Source organism: Entelurus aequoreus, linkage group LG02 (genome assembly GCF_033978785.1).
Source record: "Entelurus aequoreus isolate RoL-2023_Sb linkage group LG02, RoL_Eaeq_v1.1, whole genome shotgun sequence".
NCBI lineage: Eukaryota > Metazoa > Chordata > Actinopteri > Syngnathiformes > Syngnathidae > Entelurus > Entelurus aequoreus.
In genome coordinates, this window is record NC_084732.1 from 78,180,997 (window position 1) to 78,200,785 (window position 19,789).

General features: G+C 39.1%; 1 protein-coding gene across 1 annotated transcript in view; it reads right to left on the reverse strand.

The window, feature by feature from the left end:
* Positions 1-1,015: 1,015 nt before the first annotated feature.
* The window catches only part of luzp2 (leucine zipper protein 2), a 450,776-nt gene continuing 432,002 nt past the window's right edge, over positions 1,016-19,789 (reverse strand). The window contains exons 11-12 of the mRNA XM_062033084.1: positions 15,009-15,083; positions 1,016-4,296 (exon numbers count right to left, since the gene is read on the reverse strand). Coding sequence (XP_061889068.1) covers positions 4,189-4,296; positions 15,009-15,083 — 183 coding nt within the window. The 3' untranslated portion in view covers positions 1,016-4,188. The remainder of the gene's footprint in view (positions 4,297-15,008; positions 15,084-19,789) is intronic.

The following is a 19,789-nucleotide window of genomic DNA, read 5'->3' on the forward strand; positions in this document are numbered from 1 at the left end:
CACATTTACCATTTACCAATAGCTCATAACAACATTGATTTTAATTCACTATTTTTTTGAGCAATGACACTTAAAAAAAAAAAAAGTCCCACTAAAATTATTGGGGATCCAAAAGGGTACTGCTCAGTAAAGTTTAAAAAAATAAATCCAACATTTTTTTAACTTTTACCACAATAGTCTATAGATCAACTTCAGATCTATCCGTCAATTATAAGTTTTATTGTTGTTTTTGTTTTTTGTTTGTTCATTTTAGGCCCTTGTTTAAAAAACTTTGTTTTTTAAATGGCAACCAAAAAAGATGCAACATTTCCCCCCCAAAATATCTCAAAGTGGAATATTTAATGTGAAGTAAATGGAGCCTTTAATAGGTCAATAATTCATAATGACATTGATTTTGATTCATTATTATTTTTTAAAGAAAGAAACAGCCTGCATGGCTGCTTTGTGTTATTAGAGTAAATAATGCAAAATTGTCTTGTTACATTTCACCTGTTTGCTCTTTTATACCACTTTTTATGTTTTTTGTTGTTGTTTTTTTTCATCGTATTTTTAGAATGTGCCGTGGGGCCGTTAAAAAATTACCTGCGGGCCGCAAATGGCCCCCGGGCCGCACTTTGGACACCCCTGACTTACAACCATCAATCAATCAATCAATCAATCAATGTTTATTTATATAGCCCTAAATCACGAGTGTCTCAAAGGGCTGCACAAGCCACAACGACATCCTTGATACAGAGTCCACATACGGGCAAGGAAAAACTCACCCCAGTGGGACGTCGGTGAATGACTATGAGAAACCTTGGAGAGGACCGCATATGTGGGTAACCCCCCCCCCTGTAGGGGAGACCGAAAGCAATGGATGTCGAGTGGGTCTGACATAACATTGTGAAAGTCCAGTCCACAGTGGATCCAACACATCAGCGAGAGTCCAGTCCACAGCGGGGCCAGCAGGAAACCATCCCGAGCGGAGACGGGTCAGCAGCGCAGAGATGTCCCCAACCGATGCACAGGCTAGTGGTCCACCCGGGGTCCCGACTCTGGACAGCCAGCACTTCATCCATGGCCACCGGACCTATGCAACTCCCCCTTGCAAGGGACAGGGGAGAAGAGGAGAGAAGAAAAGAAACGGCAGATCAACTGGTCTAAAAAAGGGGGGTCTATTTAAAGGCTAGATTATACAACCATCCATCCATCCATTTCCCACCGCTTGTCCCTTACATAAAAAAGTATAAATAATTTTATTTTCTAGAATATTTTTTATTTACAAATGTGTTTTTGTATCGTTCACAGTATTAAACGACTGCAATACAAGTCTCATCCTTTGAAGATGAATTGTGTGTATGCAATATGTCATATGTGTATATGTTTTGACTGAAGTGTGTCATTTAGCAAACAGTATGCAAACAGAGTGTGGTTAATGGATAACTGGAGCACGGTTTTGGAAACAATTGGAAAAAAAACCCACAAGGACTATTTGCATGCTGAGCAAATTTTGCTCTGTTGATCACAAACATACTGACTCGTAGTTTTCCCACAAATAGCCATTTATTCTTCACGTTTACTGAAAATTACAGTTTATTGAAAGTACACACAAAGGTCAGAGAACACAGATACATGTAGCTAGGAGTAACTACTCAGTGCATGGCACATTTTTCGGGGAGACGACCCATTGTGAGTCTTTGGCTCGTTTGCCTCTGGTGTGGTAAAGGCAGAAAGAGTGCGGAAATACTAAATGTTGAACAGTTGGCCAGCCAACTTGAGCCTCTAAGTCCAAAATGTGGAGGAGTAAATTAACTCTGAAGAGGAACTGCATTTTTGGGAGGGATTTTGCCTATCATTTAGAATCCTTACATATACAAGCTTTTATTTGTTTATGTATTCCAACTTGTAAATAAATGCTAACAAGAGTCAGCTTAAAATGGAGCTAATGGGATTCTATAAAGTGCTCTCAAACCATTCAAAAACCTCTGTTTTATATACATGCTGTAAGTATATATGTATTGTAGTAACAGGTACACTCATAACATGTAATATTTACCTATTTTGCTTATTTTAAGTATACAACAAGGTATCAATTTTACAGACGCATATCAACATTTGCTAATTCCTTCTGTGACAACTACCGCTAATCGTGACAGACTTCATGACAGCCATCAACGACAACTTCGGGACAAACGATGACCCCAAACCTTATATTTTTTAGCCTGAATATAAGGGGGGAATCTACACGTTTTAGAGGCTGAGTGATGCAAGTAGCAGTATCGCTAAGTGCTGAACAAGAAATACAAACCGTGAACATAATACCACAATCACTTACTGTACAATGTCTGCTCTCACTGGCAAAACAATTCAAGTTTAAAAAAAACACCAAAAAAAACGTGAGTCTTTTCATGTCTATCCAGGTGAGAGGCAGGGTTCATTTTCTAGAATTAACTTTTACCAACTCAGAGGCGATGCAGCAGCTCACCGGCTCACTATGTCAATACAGCAGCATAGGCTAGTTAAGGGTAGTTCCTATGCACTTCCGCTTATACTAACAACATCGCCAATGCATGCATGTCAAGACATGTAAATGGAGTAATGTTGGCGGTTTTTGGGTGTTTTTTTTAGAAGTCTTATCGGGTGCAATACAGTAGGAACGGGATCCATATGGCCCCATTCCCGGGTGGATCTCGTGTGAGTGGACGAGGGGGGTCAATCATTTTGCGCCACTCAAATTCGTCATGCGTCATTTATCAGGTGAACCGCGACGAGTGGGGCCATATAAATCCCTTTCTTGTACTTGTCGTACATTACAAATTATAATGCATAAACAAAGAAAGACATACACTATATTGCCAAAAGTATTTGGCCACCCATCGAAATGATGAGAATCAGGTGTCCTAATCACTTGGCCCGGTGTATAAAATCAAGCACTTAGGCATGGAGACTGTTTCTACAAACATGTGTGAAAGAATGGGTCGCTCTGTGATTTCCAGTGTGGAACTGTCATAGGATGCCACCTGTTCAACAAATCCAGTCGTGAAATTTCCTCGCTCCTAAATATTCCAAAGTCAACTTTATTATAAGAAAAGTGAAGAGTTTGGGAACAACAGCAACTCAGCCACCAAGTGGTAGGCCACGTAAACTGACAGAGAGGGATCAGCGGATGCTGAAGTGCAAAGACATTCTACACAGTCAGTTGCTACAGAGCTCCAAACTTCATGTGACCTTCCAATTAGCCCACGTACAGTACGCAAAGAGCTTCATGGAATGGGTTTCCATGGCCGAGCAGCTGCATCTAAGCCATGCATCACCAAGTCCAATGCAAAGCGTGGGATGCAGTGGTGTAAAGCACGTTGCCACTGGACTCTAGAGCAGTGGAAACGTCTTCTCTGGAGTGATGAATCATGGATTTCCATCTGGCAATCTGATGGACCAGTCTGGGTTTGGAGGTTGCCAGGAGAACGGTACCGTTCGGACTGCATTGGGCAGTGAAATTTGGTGGAGGAGGAATTATGGTGTGGGGTTGTTGTTCCGGAGTTGGGCTTGGCCCCTTAGTTCCAGTGAAAGGAACTTTGAATGCTCCAGGATACCAAAACATTTTGGACGATTCCTTAGGATGGCATTTCAAGTTCATATGTGAGTAAAGGCAGGTGGCCAAATACTTTTAGCAATATAGTGTATGTGTTCTAGTCTTACATAAGGACTGTGAATGATAGGCAAAATTCTCCCCAAAAAGTGCAGTTCCCCTTCAACTACAGTGAGCGACAAACCATAGTCTAAGTTTGGTAGTAATTTTTTTTTTTTTGTCCTTTTTCCTCTTAGTCAATGAGTATGCCTATCTTAGGATACTGTGTCAGACCGTAACAGTGCAAAGGGATTTTTTTCTAGAAAGATCACACATTAGAAAGCAGTGTCCTTACTAAGAATAAAAGTAAACATCAAATGAACAATCATGAAACAAGTTTCCAGTGCCATCGCTACCTTCAAAATGATTTTTTAATGTTTTTTTTCTTCTTAGAATGCATGCCATGTTGTTGTGTTGACATTTCCAGTCCCAGCTTTTGCAAGCAATGCTGACCTTGTGTGGCGAATGTGTATATGTGTGTGTGTGTGTGTGTGTGAGTGTGTCTGTGACAATGCACCAGGGGTGTGCTCTTCGGAGTTTGAGAGGAACGCAGAAGATCTGCATTTTTGATGACCCGCTCAGTCGTATTTCGGAGGCTTTATCTTTTTGCTTTGCTCTTTGTCCTCACTGTCATCTGAGCGCGTTCCGGTGCTTTCCAAGCTCCCCGGCTGCCCTTGGCTCCTTTGCTGCAAAAAGATAAAAAAAAACAAAAAAAACAGGGGATGACAAACGAGATAGACACCGCCGTAATTTCACCGCAGGAGCGCGGTGGTCTAGGATTTGATGAATGGATGTGAACGACGCTCATTAATAATAAAGATTGGCAAGATATTATGAGTTTCCAGAGAGCGATTTACCTGGAACAAACTCCTGTTATTAAAAACAAAAGTGTTCACTTGACATCACGGCGGTTGTCAGGTGACTTTGCACTGATTACTGCACCGGGGTACTCCATTGTGGTCTTATGAGGAGAGCACTTAACAAGCTGATTGTCTGTCGGCTAACAGCGTACCAGTTTGACGATTATACCTGCCGTTTGGGTGATAACGTCACAATTGCCGGAGATAGCGCCGTTGCAATCTACCTTTTATTCCAAACAAAAAGAGAATGGGGGCTGCGTAATGAAGGCCATTAAGCAGCAAGCGGGATGACAAACCGTCCATTCTGAGATGAGGAGACAGTTACGCAACTGCGGCACGCTGCCTTTGAAAATAATTCTAAGGGACGTTTGTGTATGTTGTGTTCATGTACAAACCCCAAAACCAGTGAAGTTGGCACGTAGTGTAAATCGTAAATAAAAACAGAACACAATGATTTGCAAATCTTTTTCAACCTATTTTCAATTGAATAGACTGCAAAGACAAGATACTTAACGTTCAAACTGGAAAACTTTTGTTATTTTTTGCAAATACTAGCTCATTTGGAATTTGATGCCTGCTGGGACAAGTGGCAAAAAAAGACTGAGAAAGTTGAGGAATGATCATCAAACACTTATTTGGAACATCCCACAGGTGAACAGGCTAATTGGGTGGGTGCTATGATTGGGTATAAAAGCAGATTCCATGAAATGCGAAGTCATTCACAAACAAGGATGGGGCGAGGGTCACCACTTTGTGAACAAATGCGCGAGCAAATTGTCGAACAGTTTAAGAACAACATTTCTCAACCAGCTATTGCAAGGAATTTAGGGATTTCACCATCTAAGGCAGTGGTTCTTAACCTGGGTTCGATCAAAACCTGGGGGTTCGGTGAGTAGGCCTCAGGGGTTCGGCAGAGCCTCCTCCGCGGAGGTCACACACCTCACTCATCATGTAAATAAAAACTTCTCCCTATTGGCGTATTATGGATATGTCCTGGGCATGACGTTAAAGTGCATCAGGCAATGGAGGCTCCTCTATGGGGTCTTGGGGCACTAGGAGGTTAACCCCTTTACTACTGTTACCCCAGGTGGCCCTTGGCAAAGGCCTAGTACCTGACTGCCCCCTAGCCAGGGATACAGTGAAGACCTCAACGTCTTGGACCCTGACCCGATTCTGTCTAGGATCGTGTGGTGACTGTCTGTGCACCAGTCTCCCCACGTAAAACAAAGTCACGCACAGGCATCCTCCATAAAGGGATACACCCCTACCAGGAGGATTGTCATACTCGTTCGAGTGACCGCCGATGATGATGATTATGGATACTTATGAATACGGCAACAGCAGAAGTCACACTGATTTGCATGTGTGTCAATTGTTGTGAGTTCATGCACTGTGTTGGTTTTGTTCTTTGAACGAGGTGATGTTCATGCACGGTTCATTTTGTGCACCAGTAAAAAAAACATATAACTTTGTCTTGAATTTGAAAAAAAACTAAACATTTTATTTTTAACGAAAGAAGGTTCGGTGAATGCACATATGAAACAGGTGGGGTTCGGTACCTCTAACAAGGTTAAGAACCACTGATCTAAGGTTTGTAATATCATTACAAGGTTCAGAGAATCTGGAGAAATCACTGCACGTGACATTGAATGCCCGTGACCTTGGATCCCTCAGGCGGTACTGCATCACAAACCGACATCAGAGTGTAAAGGATGGATGGAAGATGGATATAACTGTTTTAATGACATTCAGACTTTACTTAAATCAATAACGGAGCAGCATCTCCTTATCTGAAAACAACAACAATGTGTCCCATGAAAAATCGTCCGACTGGAACTCTCTAATAACTAAAGTTCCTTGGGTGAATAATGTAAACTTACTACACCGGTTTGTTTTAGCGCTTTCATGGCGAGTTTACTGGCAGATATAAGTAAGAACTTTACACTACTTTATATTAGAAATGGCAGATCTAAGTAAGAACTTTACACTACTTTATATTAGAAATGGCAACAGCGGAGGATGAATGTCACATAACAAGAAGATAGAGAAGAAGACGGCGTCATCACGGACTACAAAGGCGAGTGCGCGCAATTTTACAGGATTTACGCAGATCCCAAATACACATCAGCAGGTTCCAGAAGGTAAGAAAAGTAGATGTTGCATAATATTGCGAAACAAAACGCCAGATAATATGTCTTACCTTATATACGCACCATAATAATACTCGTATGTTTAATGCGCCGACAATCCATCAAGCGGTGTGGCTTCATAGCTTACCAAAGTCGTACTAGAACATTTTGATTTATTTTTGAGCGCCGTGTCTAATGTTTTATATTTTCAATGGAACATATAAAATGTTGGTGTTGTTTACTTGAGTCATATTGCCATCATAGCGCAGTCTACAGGTATCTCTTATGTTTGACTGCCATCTACTGGTCACACTTATCATTACACAATGTACCAAATAAAGTTGCTTTGAGGTCGGTAAGCAAAAACCAGAATTGATCCGTACATTGGGCACACACATAGTCATTTGGATAGTAGGCTATTATAGCTAATATAGACACTTGCGTCATGTGTTGCCTTCATCATAACACTTATATACGGCTTTTTGTTTTTTGCGGCTCCAGACAGATTTGTTTTTTGTATTTTTGGTCCAAAAAGGCTCTTTCAACGTTTTGGGTTGCCTGCTTTAGGTTGGCAGCAAAAATTCGGGTTACGAACTTCCCTGCCACGAGAAAATATTCGGTCTTACTTGCTAGCAGTGTTAGTAATAAAGGCGTTATTTAATAACGATATTACTAACAGTTGGTTTTACTAGTAACTAGTAATTTTAAACATTAAAACGCTGTTACCGATACCTTTTGGCATGCTACTTTCGACGTGGTTATATGTCAACAAGACAGCATCAAAAGAACAGCAAGTTCAATGCAGGAAAAATATTTTTAATCGTGAAAGCAACAACCAGCACCACACTAAAATGATCTTGATATCAAATATTAGGAGGCAACATCACACAGCAAACAACATGTAACACATGCACACTACTACTATGAGGGAATAATGAACAACAATCCAATGATTGAAGTGACAAGCTTGCCATCCTACAATGCCCCGTTTGTGGACAAGACGAAACACATTCAGTCTCTATATTAACACAAACCAGTGAAAAGATTCAACAGAGCTGCTGTCGCAGCTGGCAAACTGCCGCTGCTAAGCTAACACACCCAGGTGAGATAAAATTCTGCTGAGAGCGCGCTCTCGCTGACATTTACTAAATCTCTTGGCAACAGGCAATGCCTTTTACTCCGCTCTCATGAAACGTCCATCAACCGCATACTGATACTTTCCATAGTCAATAATTACAAGTATTAAAGAGTGATTCGGTTAGTAGTTCACTTACTTTTTTTTAAAGTAACGATTAACACTAATTACATAGTTAATTAAGAACACTGCTTGCTAGCATTAGTTCATAGCTGGAGATTGGCATTTTCTCAACCATGGGAAGGAAGAAAGTGGATGTGAAGGACAGTGCTGAAAAGAAGAAGCAAATTATATTCATTGAATTAAATAAAAAAAAATCAACAAAAAAATGACGGAGCATGGAGCGGACTTAGTGAATGAAGCAGTTGAAGGATAGGAGGACAGCATCGACTTTTATTTATCCCACTCCGGGGAAATTATGTGGTAGCAGTGCAGATTCAAAAAGTTCACAAAAATAAGGTAAAAACACATAAAAAAAAAAACAAGAGGGAAACATTAAATAACACAAAGGGGGAAATAAAAGAGCCGAGAGCTGTTGCAACCAGATGCCATTAAAGTGGGGCCATTTTTACTCACACAACAATAGTAAAAGGCAATGAAAAACCTACAATCTTCTCCACCCATCATGGACGACGCCTTCACCTGGCTGACATCTTATATCACAGACCACAAACAGTTCATCTTTTTAAAGAACTGGCTTTACGTCTACTTCCCCACCGACGTGGCGTCCCGGAGGGCTCCGTGCTCGATCCTCTCCTCTTCATCATTTGCCTTCTCCCCCTCTGTCAGATTATCCACCGCCATTAGTTTTCTTGGGTATCGTAACCCTTTTTCAAAAAAAATCCATCCTAGAATCGCTGAACTTTAATATCGGCTTGTCACCTTTACCCGTGACTCCAAAGCACGTTTTCCATCAGTTTGTTTGTAAACAATGATAATAACATGAGGCATTATACATTTATATTGCTATATGTTTTGCAGTTACAAGCGGCAGCCGTGACTGTGACGTGACCCACCATGTTTGACACCCCTGCCCTACCGTATCTAATTGACAATCCTCCTACGCATCCATTAAGCACTCTATTTCCTGGGGCCTTTTTCTAAAATGTATGAACATGGATAAAAGATGAGGGAACAAATATATTTTTTCTTTCAATATGGTTTCTGTAGGGGGACAATCATGACATAAACCTAACTAATTGTTAGAAATCCCACTGTTTATACCAAACACGCTTCACTGATGAGAGTATTTGACGAGCGATAATTTGTCCTTGAACACACCGTAGTTTGTTTACATGTTTACACTTTCTCTGACAATTCCACAGAAACATATGTTTTATGCCACTCCTTCTTTGACTTACACTACCGTTCAAAAGTTTGGGGTCACCCAAACAATTTTGTGGAATAGCCTTCATTTCTAAGAACAAGAATAGACTGTCGAGTTTCAGATGAAAGTTCTCTTTTTCTGGCCATTTTGAGCGTTTAATTGACCCCACAAATGTGATGCTCCAGAAACTCAATCTGCTCAAAGGAAGGTCAGTTTTGTAGCTTCTGTAACGAGCTAAACTGTTTTCAGATGTGTGCACATGATTGCACAAGGGTTTTCTAATCATCAATTAGCCTTCTGAGCCAATGAGCAAACACATTGTACCATTAGAACACTGGAGTGATAGTTGCTGGAAGTGGGCCTCTTTACACCTATGTAGATATTGCACCAAAAACCAGACATTTTCAGCTAGAATAGTCATTTACCACATTAGCAATGTATAGAGTGTATTTCTTTAAAGTTAAGACTAGTTTAAAGTTATCTTCATTGAAAAGTACAGTGCTTTTCCTTAAAAAATAAGGACATTTCAATGTGACCCCAAACTTTTGGACGGTAGTGTATTTTGTCCACCAAACGTTTTATGCTGTGCATGTATGCACAAACTTAAGCTTTGTTGATGTTATTGACTTGGTGGAGTGCCAATCAGGTATATTTGGTCACTGCATGACTGCAAGCTAATCGACGCTAACATGCTAGCAAGGTAGCTGTGTGTACATATTGCATCATTATGCCTCGTAGTTTGTTTACATGTACACATTTCTCTGACACTGCCACAGAAAGACATGTTTTATACCACACCTTCTTTGACTCATTTTGTCCACCAAACGTTTTATGCTGTGCGTGACTGCACAAACGTGAGCTTTGTTGATGTTATTGACTTGTGTGGACTGCCAATCAGGCATATTTGGTCACTGCATGACTGCAAGCTAATCGACGCGAACATGCTAGCAAGGTAGCTGTATGTACATCGTTATGCCTCGTCTGTAGGTATATTTGAGCTCATTTAATTTCCTTTACTTATGTCCTCTGTGTATTTAATGTATATCTGCATTTCTGATAGTTGTTTGTGTGCCATGTTGTTCCAGACCACAGCAAAAATTACCCGGCTTGCCTAGGATTGTAATACATCTATTTGAAGAAGACAGCCTGCCGTTTTCTTTAACTTGGACACACACATCTATACCTTTGGCCACTCAAAGCCAGGAATTTCCAAGAGTTATCTCACCCTCTGAGAAGTCTCCGATTTACTAATGTTTTCCAATGTTGTAGAAATGTGTAGAATACATATTACATTTACATTCAACATTTCTGTCAGCCTGCGACCACATAATAATTTTGATAGTAGGCTAATATAGACACATCAGGTGTTGCCTTCATTATAAGACTTATATAAGGCTTTTAATTTTTTGCAACTCTAGACAGATATATATATATATACATTTTTTTGTCCAATATGGCTCTTTCAACATTTTAGGTTGCCGACCCCTGCCTTTCCCTAAAGACTTGCTGGATCCTTTCCTGTACCTTCCAATCCTCAGATGCAAAAGCGTCTTTGAGTTTTTGAAAAGCGCTCTATAAATAAAATGTATTATTATTATAATCAAACAGTAATGTCAGATTCAATTAAAAAAAAGTGTTGTGGTTTAGAAAAGTCCCTTTTCTGAAGTACAATATATTTCTGCAAACCTCTAATGTACAATGTTCATACTAAGCCAAAGTTTGTTATTTTTCTCTACTGTTGCTGACATTTTACGTAATCCGGCTGAAATCTCTCCTGTGAGTATCTCGAGCCGTCAGATGGTCGCCACATCAGTGACAACCAGACTGTGTGATCACCCTGCCGAAAGGCATGTGTGACTAGCAGAAGACATACTTCTTTTTTTTTTTTTTTACATATCGCAAGATGCAGCATCATATTTAGTGCCAAAAAAAACACACATTTACACATCAGAAGAACACAAGAACACATAATGAAGCTAAAGCTGTGACAGGAATATCGGCCACATTAAAGCGGACTGGTCCTCATAGACCTGAATGCAAATCACTACTAATCAAATTGTTTGCAACAGAATGGATGTTGCAGAAAAAAAGGACAAACCGCAGCAGAATGTTGCAAACCAAACGTCGTCTAAATCCCTTGCCATCAAAAATGGACCTCTTTCATTACAAAATGTTGACACAACAGCAACTAACCAAGTTCATCATCCAATTATACGCTTACTCAGTCAATGATGCACACAAACAATACTTTAAGGGGAACTTTTTGCCTATCAATTAATCAATCAAACTATATTAGTATAGCACTTTTTATACATATATATATAATGTAGCACAAAGTGCTCTACATTTAAAAACATATAAAAAAACAGTACCTTCCGCACTCATTGCATAATCACAACCCCTTCCCACAAGTGTTGTCCCGATACCAATATTTTAGTATTGGCACCAAAATTATTTCGATACTTTTCGGTACTTTTCTAAATAAAGGGGACCACAAAAAAATTGCTTTATCGTCTTTATTTTAACAAAAAAGTCTTACAGTACATTAAACATATGTTTCTTATTGCAATTTAGTCCTTAAATAAAATAGTGAACATACAAGACATCTTGTCTTTTATTAGTAAGTAAACAAACAAAGGCTCCTAATTTAGCTGCTGACGTATGCAGTAACATATTGTGTCATTTTCCATTCTATTATTTTGTCACAATTATTACAAGAAAATGAATTATTAATCTACTTGTTCATTTACTGTTAATATCTGTTTACTTTCTCCCTTAACATGTTCTATCTACACTTCTGTTAAAATGTAATAATCACTTATTCTTCTGTTGTTTGATACTTTACATTAGTTTTGGATGATACCACAAGTTTTGGGTATCAATCTGATACCAAGTTGTTACAGGATCATACATTGGTCATATCCAAAGTCCGCATGTGTCCCGGGACATATTTCCTGAGTTTATAAACATAATATACATTTTAAAAAAAACGAAAAAAGATTTTGTGATTTAAAAAAATATCGATGTACTCATAGTAGTATCGACTATACACGCTATTGTACGTGGTATCATTACAGTGGATGTAAGGTGTAGATCCACCAAAGGCGTTTTTTTTATATTGTAGCGTCCCAGAAGAGTTGGTGCTGCAGGGAATTATTTTATGTTGTGTTGCGGTGCAAATATTTTTCCAAAATGTGTTTGTCATTGTTGTTTAGTGTGGTTTCACTATATGGCACATGTTTTTGACAGAGTTGGCATTGTTCATACTGCCACCCTTAGTGGGACATGTATGGCTGTTGAGTAAGTATGCACTTCATTCGCTCGTGAGCAGTGTGTTCAAAGTCAAGATGATTGTGTCATTAGTTCATTATCGGGCACAATGAAATCATAGTTAGGATATGTCAACCATAGACTGTATGATTTCTAACCTTTTTACTCAGTAAAATGCACCAAACCCGCCACAAAATTAACAACAACAAGATTGAATCTCCAAAAATAATTTTAAAGATTGAAATTTGCCATCAATCCCACGTGGGTGCTCGGCATTGTCCGTGGGTGCTCAGGCCCCGTAGCACCCACGGAATCGGCGCCTATGCGTCGAGGAACCCATGAGCCAGGGCCACAGCAGCCGCGGCACATCAGAGCCCCCAGTGCAGAGGGTTCCCGCTGACGAAACGCTGGAAATAACTTTATAAATCTTAATTAAGATTTATAAAGCAATATATAAGCAATTAAGTGCATTCCAGACGGTTAATAATAAATAGGTTAGTGTTTTTCATAAATATTATTGTCCTGTTTGAGTATTTGTACTTGATCCATTTTTGCTAATACTCCACACAACCAAATAACAAAAGTATGTAGGATTCCTGAGTACCGTATTGTTCGGAGTATAAGTCGCACCGGCCGAAAATGCATAATAAAGAAGAAAAAAAACATATATAAGTCGCACTGGAGTATAAGTCGCATTTTTTGGGGAAATGTATTTGATAAAACCCAACACCAAGAATAGACATTTGAAAGGCATTTTAAAATAAATAAAGAATAGTGAACAACAGGCTGAATAAGTGTACGTTATATGACGCATAAATAACCAACTGAGAACGTGCCTGGTATGTTAACGTAACATATTATGGTAAGAGTCATTCAAATAACTATAACATATAGAACATGCTATACGTTTACCAAACAATCTGTCACTCCTAATCGCTAAATCCCATGAAATCTTATACGTCTAGTCTCTTACGTGAATGAGCTAAATAATATTATTTGATATTTTACGGTAATGTGTTAATAATTTCACACATAAGTCGCTCCTGAGTATAAGTCGCACCCCCCGGCCAAACTATGAAAAAATCTGCGACTTATAGTCCAAAAAATACGGTATATCGTATCGTATCGTACTCAAGGCTCCAATATCGGTATCGTAAGTGAAAAAGTTATATTGACACATTTACGGACCGATATCAATATGGAATTGGGACACCCCTTAAAGCAGGGGTCAGCAACCCACGGCTCTAGAGCCGCATGCAGCTCTTTAGCACCGCTCTAGTGGCTCCCTGGACCTCTTTCAGAGATGTGTGAAAATGGAAAAAGATAAAAAAATAAATATATTTTTTGTTTTAATACATTTTCTGTAGGACAACACAAACATTCCTAATTGTTAGAAATCCCACTGTTTATGTTATACATGCTTCACTGATGAGAGTATTTGGCAAGCACCGTTTTGTCCTACTAATTTCAGCAATATCTTGAACTCACCGTAGTTTTTTTACATGTAAAACTTTCTCTGATGCTGCCACAGAAAAATGTGTTTTATGCCACTCTTTCTTTGTCTCATTTTGTACACCAAACGTTTTAAGCTGTGCGTGAATGCACAAAGGTGAGCTTTGTTGATAATATTGACTTGCTGGAGTGCTTACCAGGCTTATTTGGTCAATCCATGACGGCAAGCTAATCGATGCTAACATGCTAGCTGTATGTACAGTACATATTAAATCATTTTGCCTTGTTTGTAGGTGTATTTGAGATCATTTAATTTCCTTTACTTATGTCCTCTGTGTGTTTAATTTATATTTGCATGTCTCATGACACATTATCTGTATGTAATATTCTTAGACTTAGACCTACTTACCATGAATGGATTTACGTGGACCCCGATTTAAACAAGTTGAAAAACTTATTCGGGTGTTACCATTTAGTGGTCAATTGTACGGAATATGTACTGAACTGTGCAATCTACTAATAAAAGTTTCAATCAATCAATCAAAAATACTTCCTTTTTAATGTCATTCAAATTTGAACTTTTACAGTACAGATAAGAACAAAATGTTGTTGCATTAGCTCGTTGTAGTGCAGGATAAAAGACACATAAGGTGCAGATATAAATAAATAGATTACTGTACAGATACAAATATATTGCACTTTTGCATATGCATCCATATGCACTAGTTGTGTATGTGCAATGTTGTTCCAGACCACAGCAAACGTTCCCCAGCTTGCAAAGATTGTAATAAATCCATTAGAAAAAGACAGCCGGCCGTTTCCTTAAACTTGGACACACACATCTATACCTTTGGCCATTCTGAGCCAGTAACTTCCAGAAGTTATCTCATCCTGTGAGAAGCCTCCATTTTACTAATGATTTCCAATGTTGCAAAAATGTGTAGAATGAAAATTCAAATACAACATTTCTGTCAACGAAGATTTGCGTCAGCCTTTGATAGTAGGCTAATATAGCTAATATAGACACTTACATCATGTGTTGCCGTCATTATAACACTTAAATACGGCTTTTAATTTTTTTGCGGCTCCAGACAGGTTTTTTTTGTTGTATTTTTGGTCCAATATGGCTCTTTCAACATTTTGGGTTGCCGACCCCTGCCTTAAAGGTACCACCTTTGAGAAGAACTAATGTATTACTTTGTGTATGTATTGGCTAACATCTCACCTGGTGTGGTTCTGGTAGTTGTTTCACTTGTGGAGCTAATTCCTCTGTCTTATTCTGGAAACAGTCTCCCCCTGTCTGTTGGACGAGACAGAAAAAAAACGGTCATATTGCATGCTGGGAACTCGTACCAATTGTTCAGGTTAAGTTTGGGACGATGATTCCAATAACAATTGCAACCCACAATTAGACTTTCCACCCAACATAAAACTGCCGTGTTGGTTATTTCAGTTCAATTAATCGTGATTTAGATTTTCGTCATAATCGTTTCAAGTTCACGCTTCTATCAAGGTTGTTTTTTTTTCCTGGACAATTTTTGCCTTTCAGCAGAAACTTTTCTCTTCTTGCCTCAGCTAGTCAAATAACTTCATAATATTTCAACTGTAATTAAAAGTAGCACGGCTAATGCGTTTAATTTCATGCATTGACAGACATGAGTGTGACCTATAACATGCAATTACAAGAACATATATATTAATTTCGCCAGTCTGCCATGGAATGTTTAGATAATCAGCAATTTAAACATACCGTAATTGCTCTTATTATAGCCAGGGTGTTTATTTACCTAAATCCCAATGAGGACTGTGTTGGTATTTCCAAAGCATGAAAACTCATTATAAATAAGGTAAGAAAGAGAAAACCAACTATTCACTCACTTCGACACCAAGGGCCTGATTTACTAAAGGTTTGCGTGTACTAAAACACGTGCAAACCTGATAGCACATGTAAAGATGATCTACTAAAGGTGTGCAAAGTGGATTGCATCTTTTAAGTAAGCAGGAAAAGGCGTGCAATCCATTTTGCGTCTCTGTCTTCATTAAGGAATGGATTAAGCAAAGAAATCAAACACTGTACTAATATGATCCACTTCAAGAAACTCTTCAAACTTAAAGGCCTACTGAAATGATTTTTTTTTATTTAAACGGGGATAGCAGATCCATTCTATGTGTCATACTTGATCATTTCGCGATATTGCCATATTTTTGCTGAAAGGATTTAGTAGAGAACATCGACGATAAAGTTTGCAACTTTTGGTTTGCCTGTACCGGAAGTAGCGTGACGTCAAAGGTTGAAGGGCTCCTCACATTTCCCTATTGTTTACAATGCAGCTAGAGCGATTCGGACCAAGAAAGCGACGGTTACCCCATTAATTTGAGCCAGGATGAAAGATTCGTGGATGAGGAAAGTGAGAGTGAAGGATTAGAGTGCAGTGCAGGACGCATCCTTTTTCGCTCTGACCGTAACTTAGGTATAAGCTGGCTCATTGGATTCCACACTCTCTCCTTTTTCTATTGTGGATCACAGATTTGTATTTTAAACCACCTTGGATACTATATCCTCTTGAAAATGAGAGTCGAGAACGCGAAATGGACATTCACAGTGACTTTTATCTCCACGACAATACATTGGCGAAGCTCTTCAGCTACGGAGTTAATGTGATAGCATCGTGCTTAAATGCAGATAGAAACAGAAGAAATAAACCCCTGACTGGAAGGATAGACAGAAAATAAACAATACTATTAAACCATGGACATGTAAATACATGGTTAATGCTTTCCAGCTTGGCGAAGCTTAACAATGCTGTTACTAACGACGCCATTGACGCTAACTTAGCAACGGGACCTCACTGAGCTATGATAAAAACATTAGCGCTCCACCTACGCCAGCCAGCCCTCATCTGCTCATCAACACCCGTGCTCACCTGCGTTCCAGCGATCGACGGTGCGACGAAGGACTTCACCCGATCATCCGTGCGGTCGGCGGCTCGCGGCGGCGGCTAGCGTCGGATAGCGCGTCTGCTATCCATCTCAAAGTCCTCCTGGTTGTGTTGCTGCAGCCAGCCGCTAATACGCCGATCCCACCTACAACTTTCTTCTTTGCAGTCTTCATTGTTCATTAAACAAATTGCAAAAGATTCACCAACACAGATTTCCAGAATACTGTGGAATTTTGAGATGAAAACAGAGCTTTTTGTATTGGTTTCAATGGTGTACCAATACTTCCGGTTCAACGATTGACGTCATCCACATACGTCATCATACGTAGACGTTTTCAACCGGAAGTTTAGCGGGAAATTTCAAATTGCACTTCATAAATTAACCCGGCCGTATTGGCATGTGTTGCAATGTTAAGATTTCATCATTGATATATAAACTATCAGACTGCGTGGTCGGTAGTAGTGGGTTTCAGTAGGCCTTTAAAGTGTTTACAAAGTACAAAGAAGAAGAACCATGATAAACATTCTGAATTTATCTCATCCATCCATTCATTTTCAAGATAATCTTACTCATCTCACCATATAAAATATAACTTACTTCACCAAGTATTATTTATTTATTTATTTTTATTGTTATTACTTATATTGTGAATAAATTCGAGAACAGGAAGTGAACAAAAGTTTTAGCAACTCCTATGCAAAGGAAAAGGGGTAGGATTAACTAAGCTCTGCTTCTTCCTACTCCTTTTCGAACATGTTGAGTAGAGGAACTGGAAATTGTGATGCATCATATTGTATGCACGCATGTTCGAAATAAACTCAAACTCAACTCAACTCAACTCATTAATAAGCTAAATATATTCTGATCATCAAAACACCCACAATATGGGAGGAGAGAATGCAAAAAATATTATTTAGCACACGCAATGTGATTTATCAACACTCATCACCGTTTTGCGAGCACTATTTTGTGTTTTTTTTAGCACCTGTCAGAAGGACGTGCAAACTTGCAGTCCCAAACACGACAATTCCAATAGCAGAAAAATCGACCATTATATTCTTATCAGTTACGGAGCAGGAAAGGGCTGGGAATATGTTTGAGGTAAAAATATTCATAAGTAATTCATCAGGATCGTGGGGCCCTATGCAGAGCGTTTGATCTGCATCTCTTTTTTTTTTAAATCTGAAAACATAATTTTCTTGTCGACCTGCTCCCCTTGTACTGAGACTGTACTCGACTGTACTCGAAACGAGTACGATCGTCCTCCTGTTGGTGGGATTGCCTTCAGGAGAACGCCTGTGCGTGGGATCTTTTAAAGTGGGGAGACTGGTGCACAGACAGCCACCACACTGTCCTTGGCAAAGAGAAGGCCAGGGTCCAATGGCATGGAGACCAAGACAATTGGGGGACCCATCTTTGCTGCAGCCTTCTTCCGCCTTTGTGACCGTTGTGGAGCTTCTATGCAACCATCATCCGCCCACTCCGCAGTGGAGGTCTTTTTCGACGAGGGAGACTCCAACGTCACTTCTTCGCTGTGGGGGAGCTGTATCCGGTGGCAAGGGAAACCCAGGACGACCGGCACCTATCAGGGTGTGCTCCCCTAGCCTTTTGTCTTCCCAGACTAACCCACAAGGCAGCGGGGCTAAGACTGTACCACACCACAAATCACAGTAGCTACAAGAAAATTGTTCTACAGTAAACACGTGGAGTTTTATTAACGCTTCTCTCAAATGTGTTCTAAGTTGTAAACAATGTGTGTGTGTATGTCAGGGATGTCCAAAGTGCGGCCCGGGGGCCATTTGCGGCTCGCAGGTCATTTTTTAACGGCCCCACGGCCCATTTTAAAATATGATTAAAAAAATTAAAAACATAAAAAGTGGTATGAAAGACCAAACAGGTGAAATGGAACAAGAACATTTTGCAATGTTCACTCTAATAACACAAAGCTGCCATGCAGGCCGTTTCTTTCTTTAAAAAATACTAATGAATCAAAATCAATGTTATTATGAATTATTGACCTATCCAAGGCTCCAATTACGTCACATTAAATTCTGCACTTTGAGATATTTTTTGGGGAAAATGTTGCATATTTTGTGTTTGCCATATAAAAAATTGAGCTGTTTTTTTTTGTTTTTTTTTAAAGAAGGGCCTAAAACGAACAAACAAAAAACATAAACAAAAATACAACGTATAATTGACGGATAGATCTGAAGTTGATCTCGAGATTATTGTGTTAAAAGTAAACAGTAAAAAAAATGTATAATTTATTTTTTAACACTTTAATGAGTAGGACCCTTTTGGAGCCCCAATAATTTTTGTGTGATTTGTTTTTAAGTGTCATCGCTCAAAAAATAATAATGAATTAAAATCAGTGGTCTTATGAGTTTTTGACCTTTTTAAGGCTCCAATTATTATATAATCTCAAATATTCCACTTAAAAATGTTATTGGGTGAAAATATTGCATATTTTGTGTTTTTTCCATAAAAAAACAGGGTTTTCTTAAACAAAAAGAGCATACGACTTAAATCTTTAAAAACGTTATATTGACAGACAGACCTAATGTTGATCTATGGATTTAAAACTTGAATAATAATAAAAATTATAATACTGAATAATGACACATTTTTTATATATTTTTTTAACAAAACCCTTTGGGGTCCCTGGGATCAAGCCTGAGTGGAGGCCTGAATGTATATTTTTTATGCATATACTGTATTGGTTTTTAAAATAAAAAAAATATCAAAACGGCCCCCGCTTGCTTTGATTTTTCAGTGTGCGGCCCTCAGTGGAAAAAGTTTGGACACCCCTGGTGTATGTCTTGGATTTAGAACACTTTCGAACATCGCCAACCCTAATGCACTCTATATCAGATAAATATGCCAAGCTTGACACATCTGTTGGGTTGCTAACAAAACAAAAAACATTAATTGACATTTCATTTCCAAAGTGAATCAGAGACAGTCAGTTACACAAACTCATATAAACTATCTCCCCCTCAGCCTGTAGGCCCACCGCAGGAGATATGGCAGCTTTCACAAGCAAACGCAATATAAATCTTTTTTTTT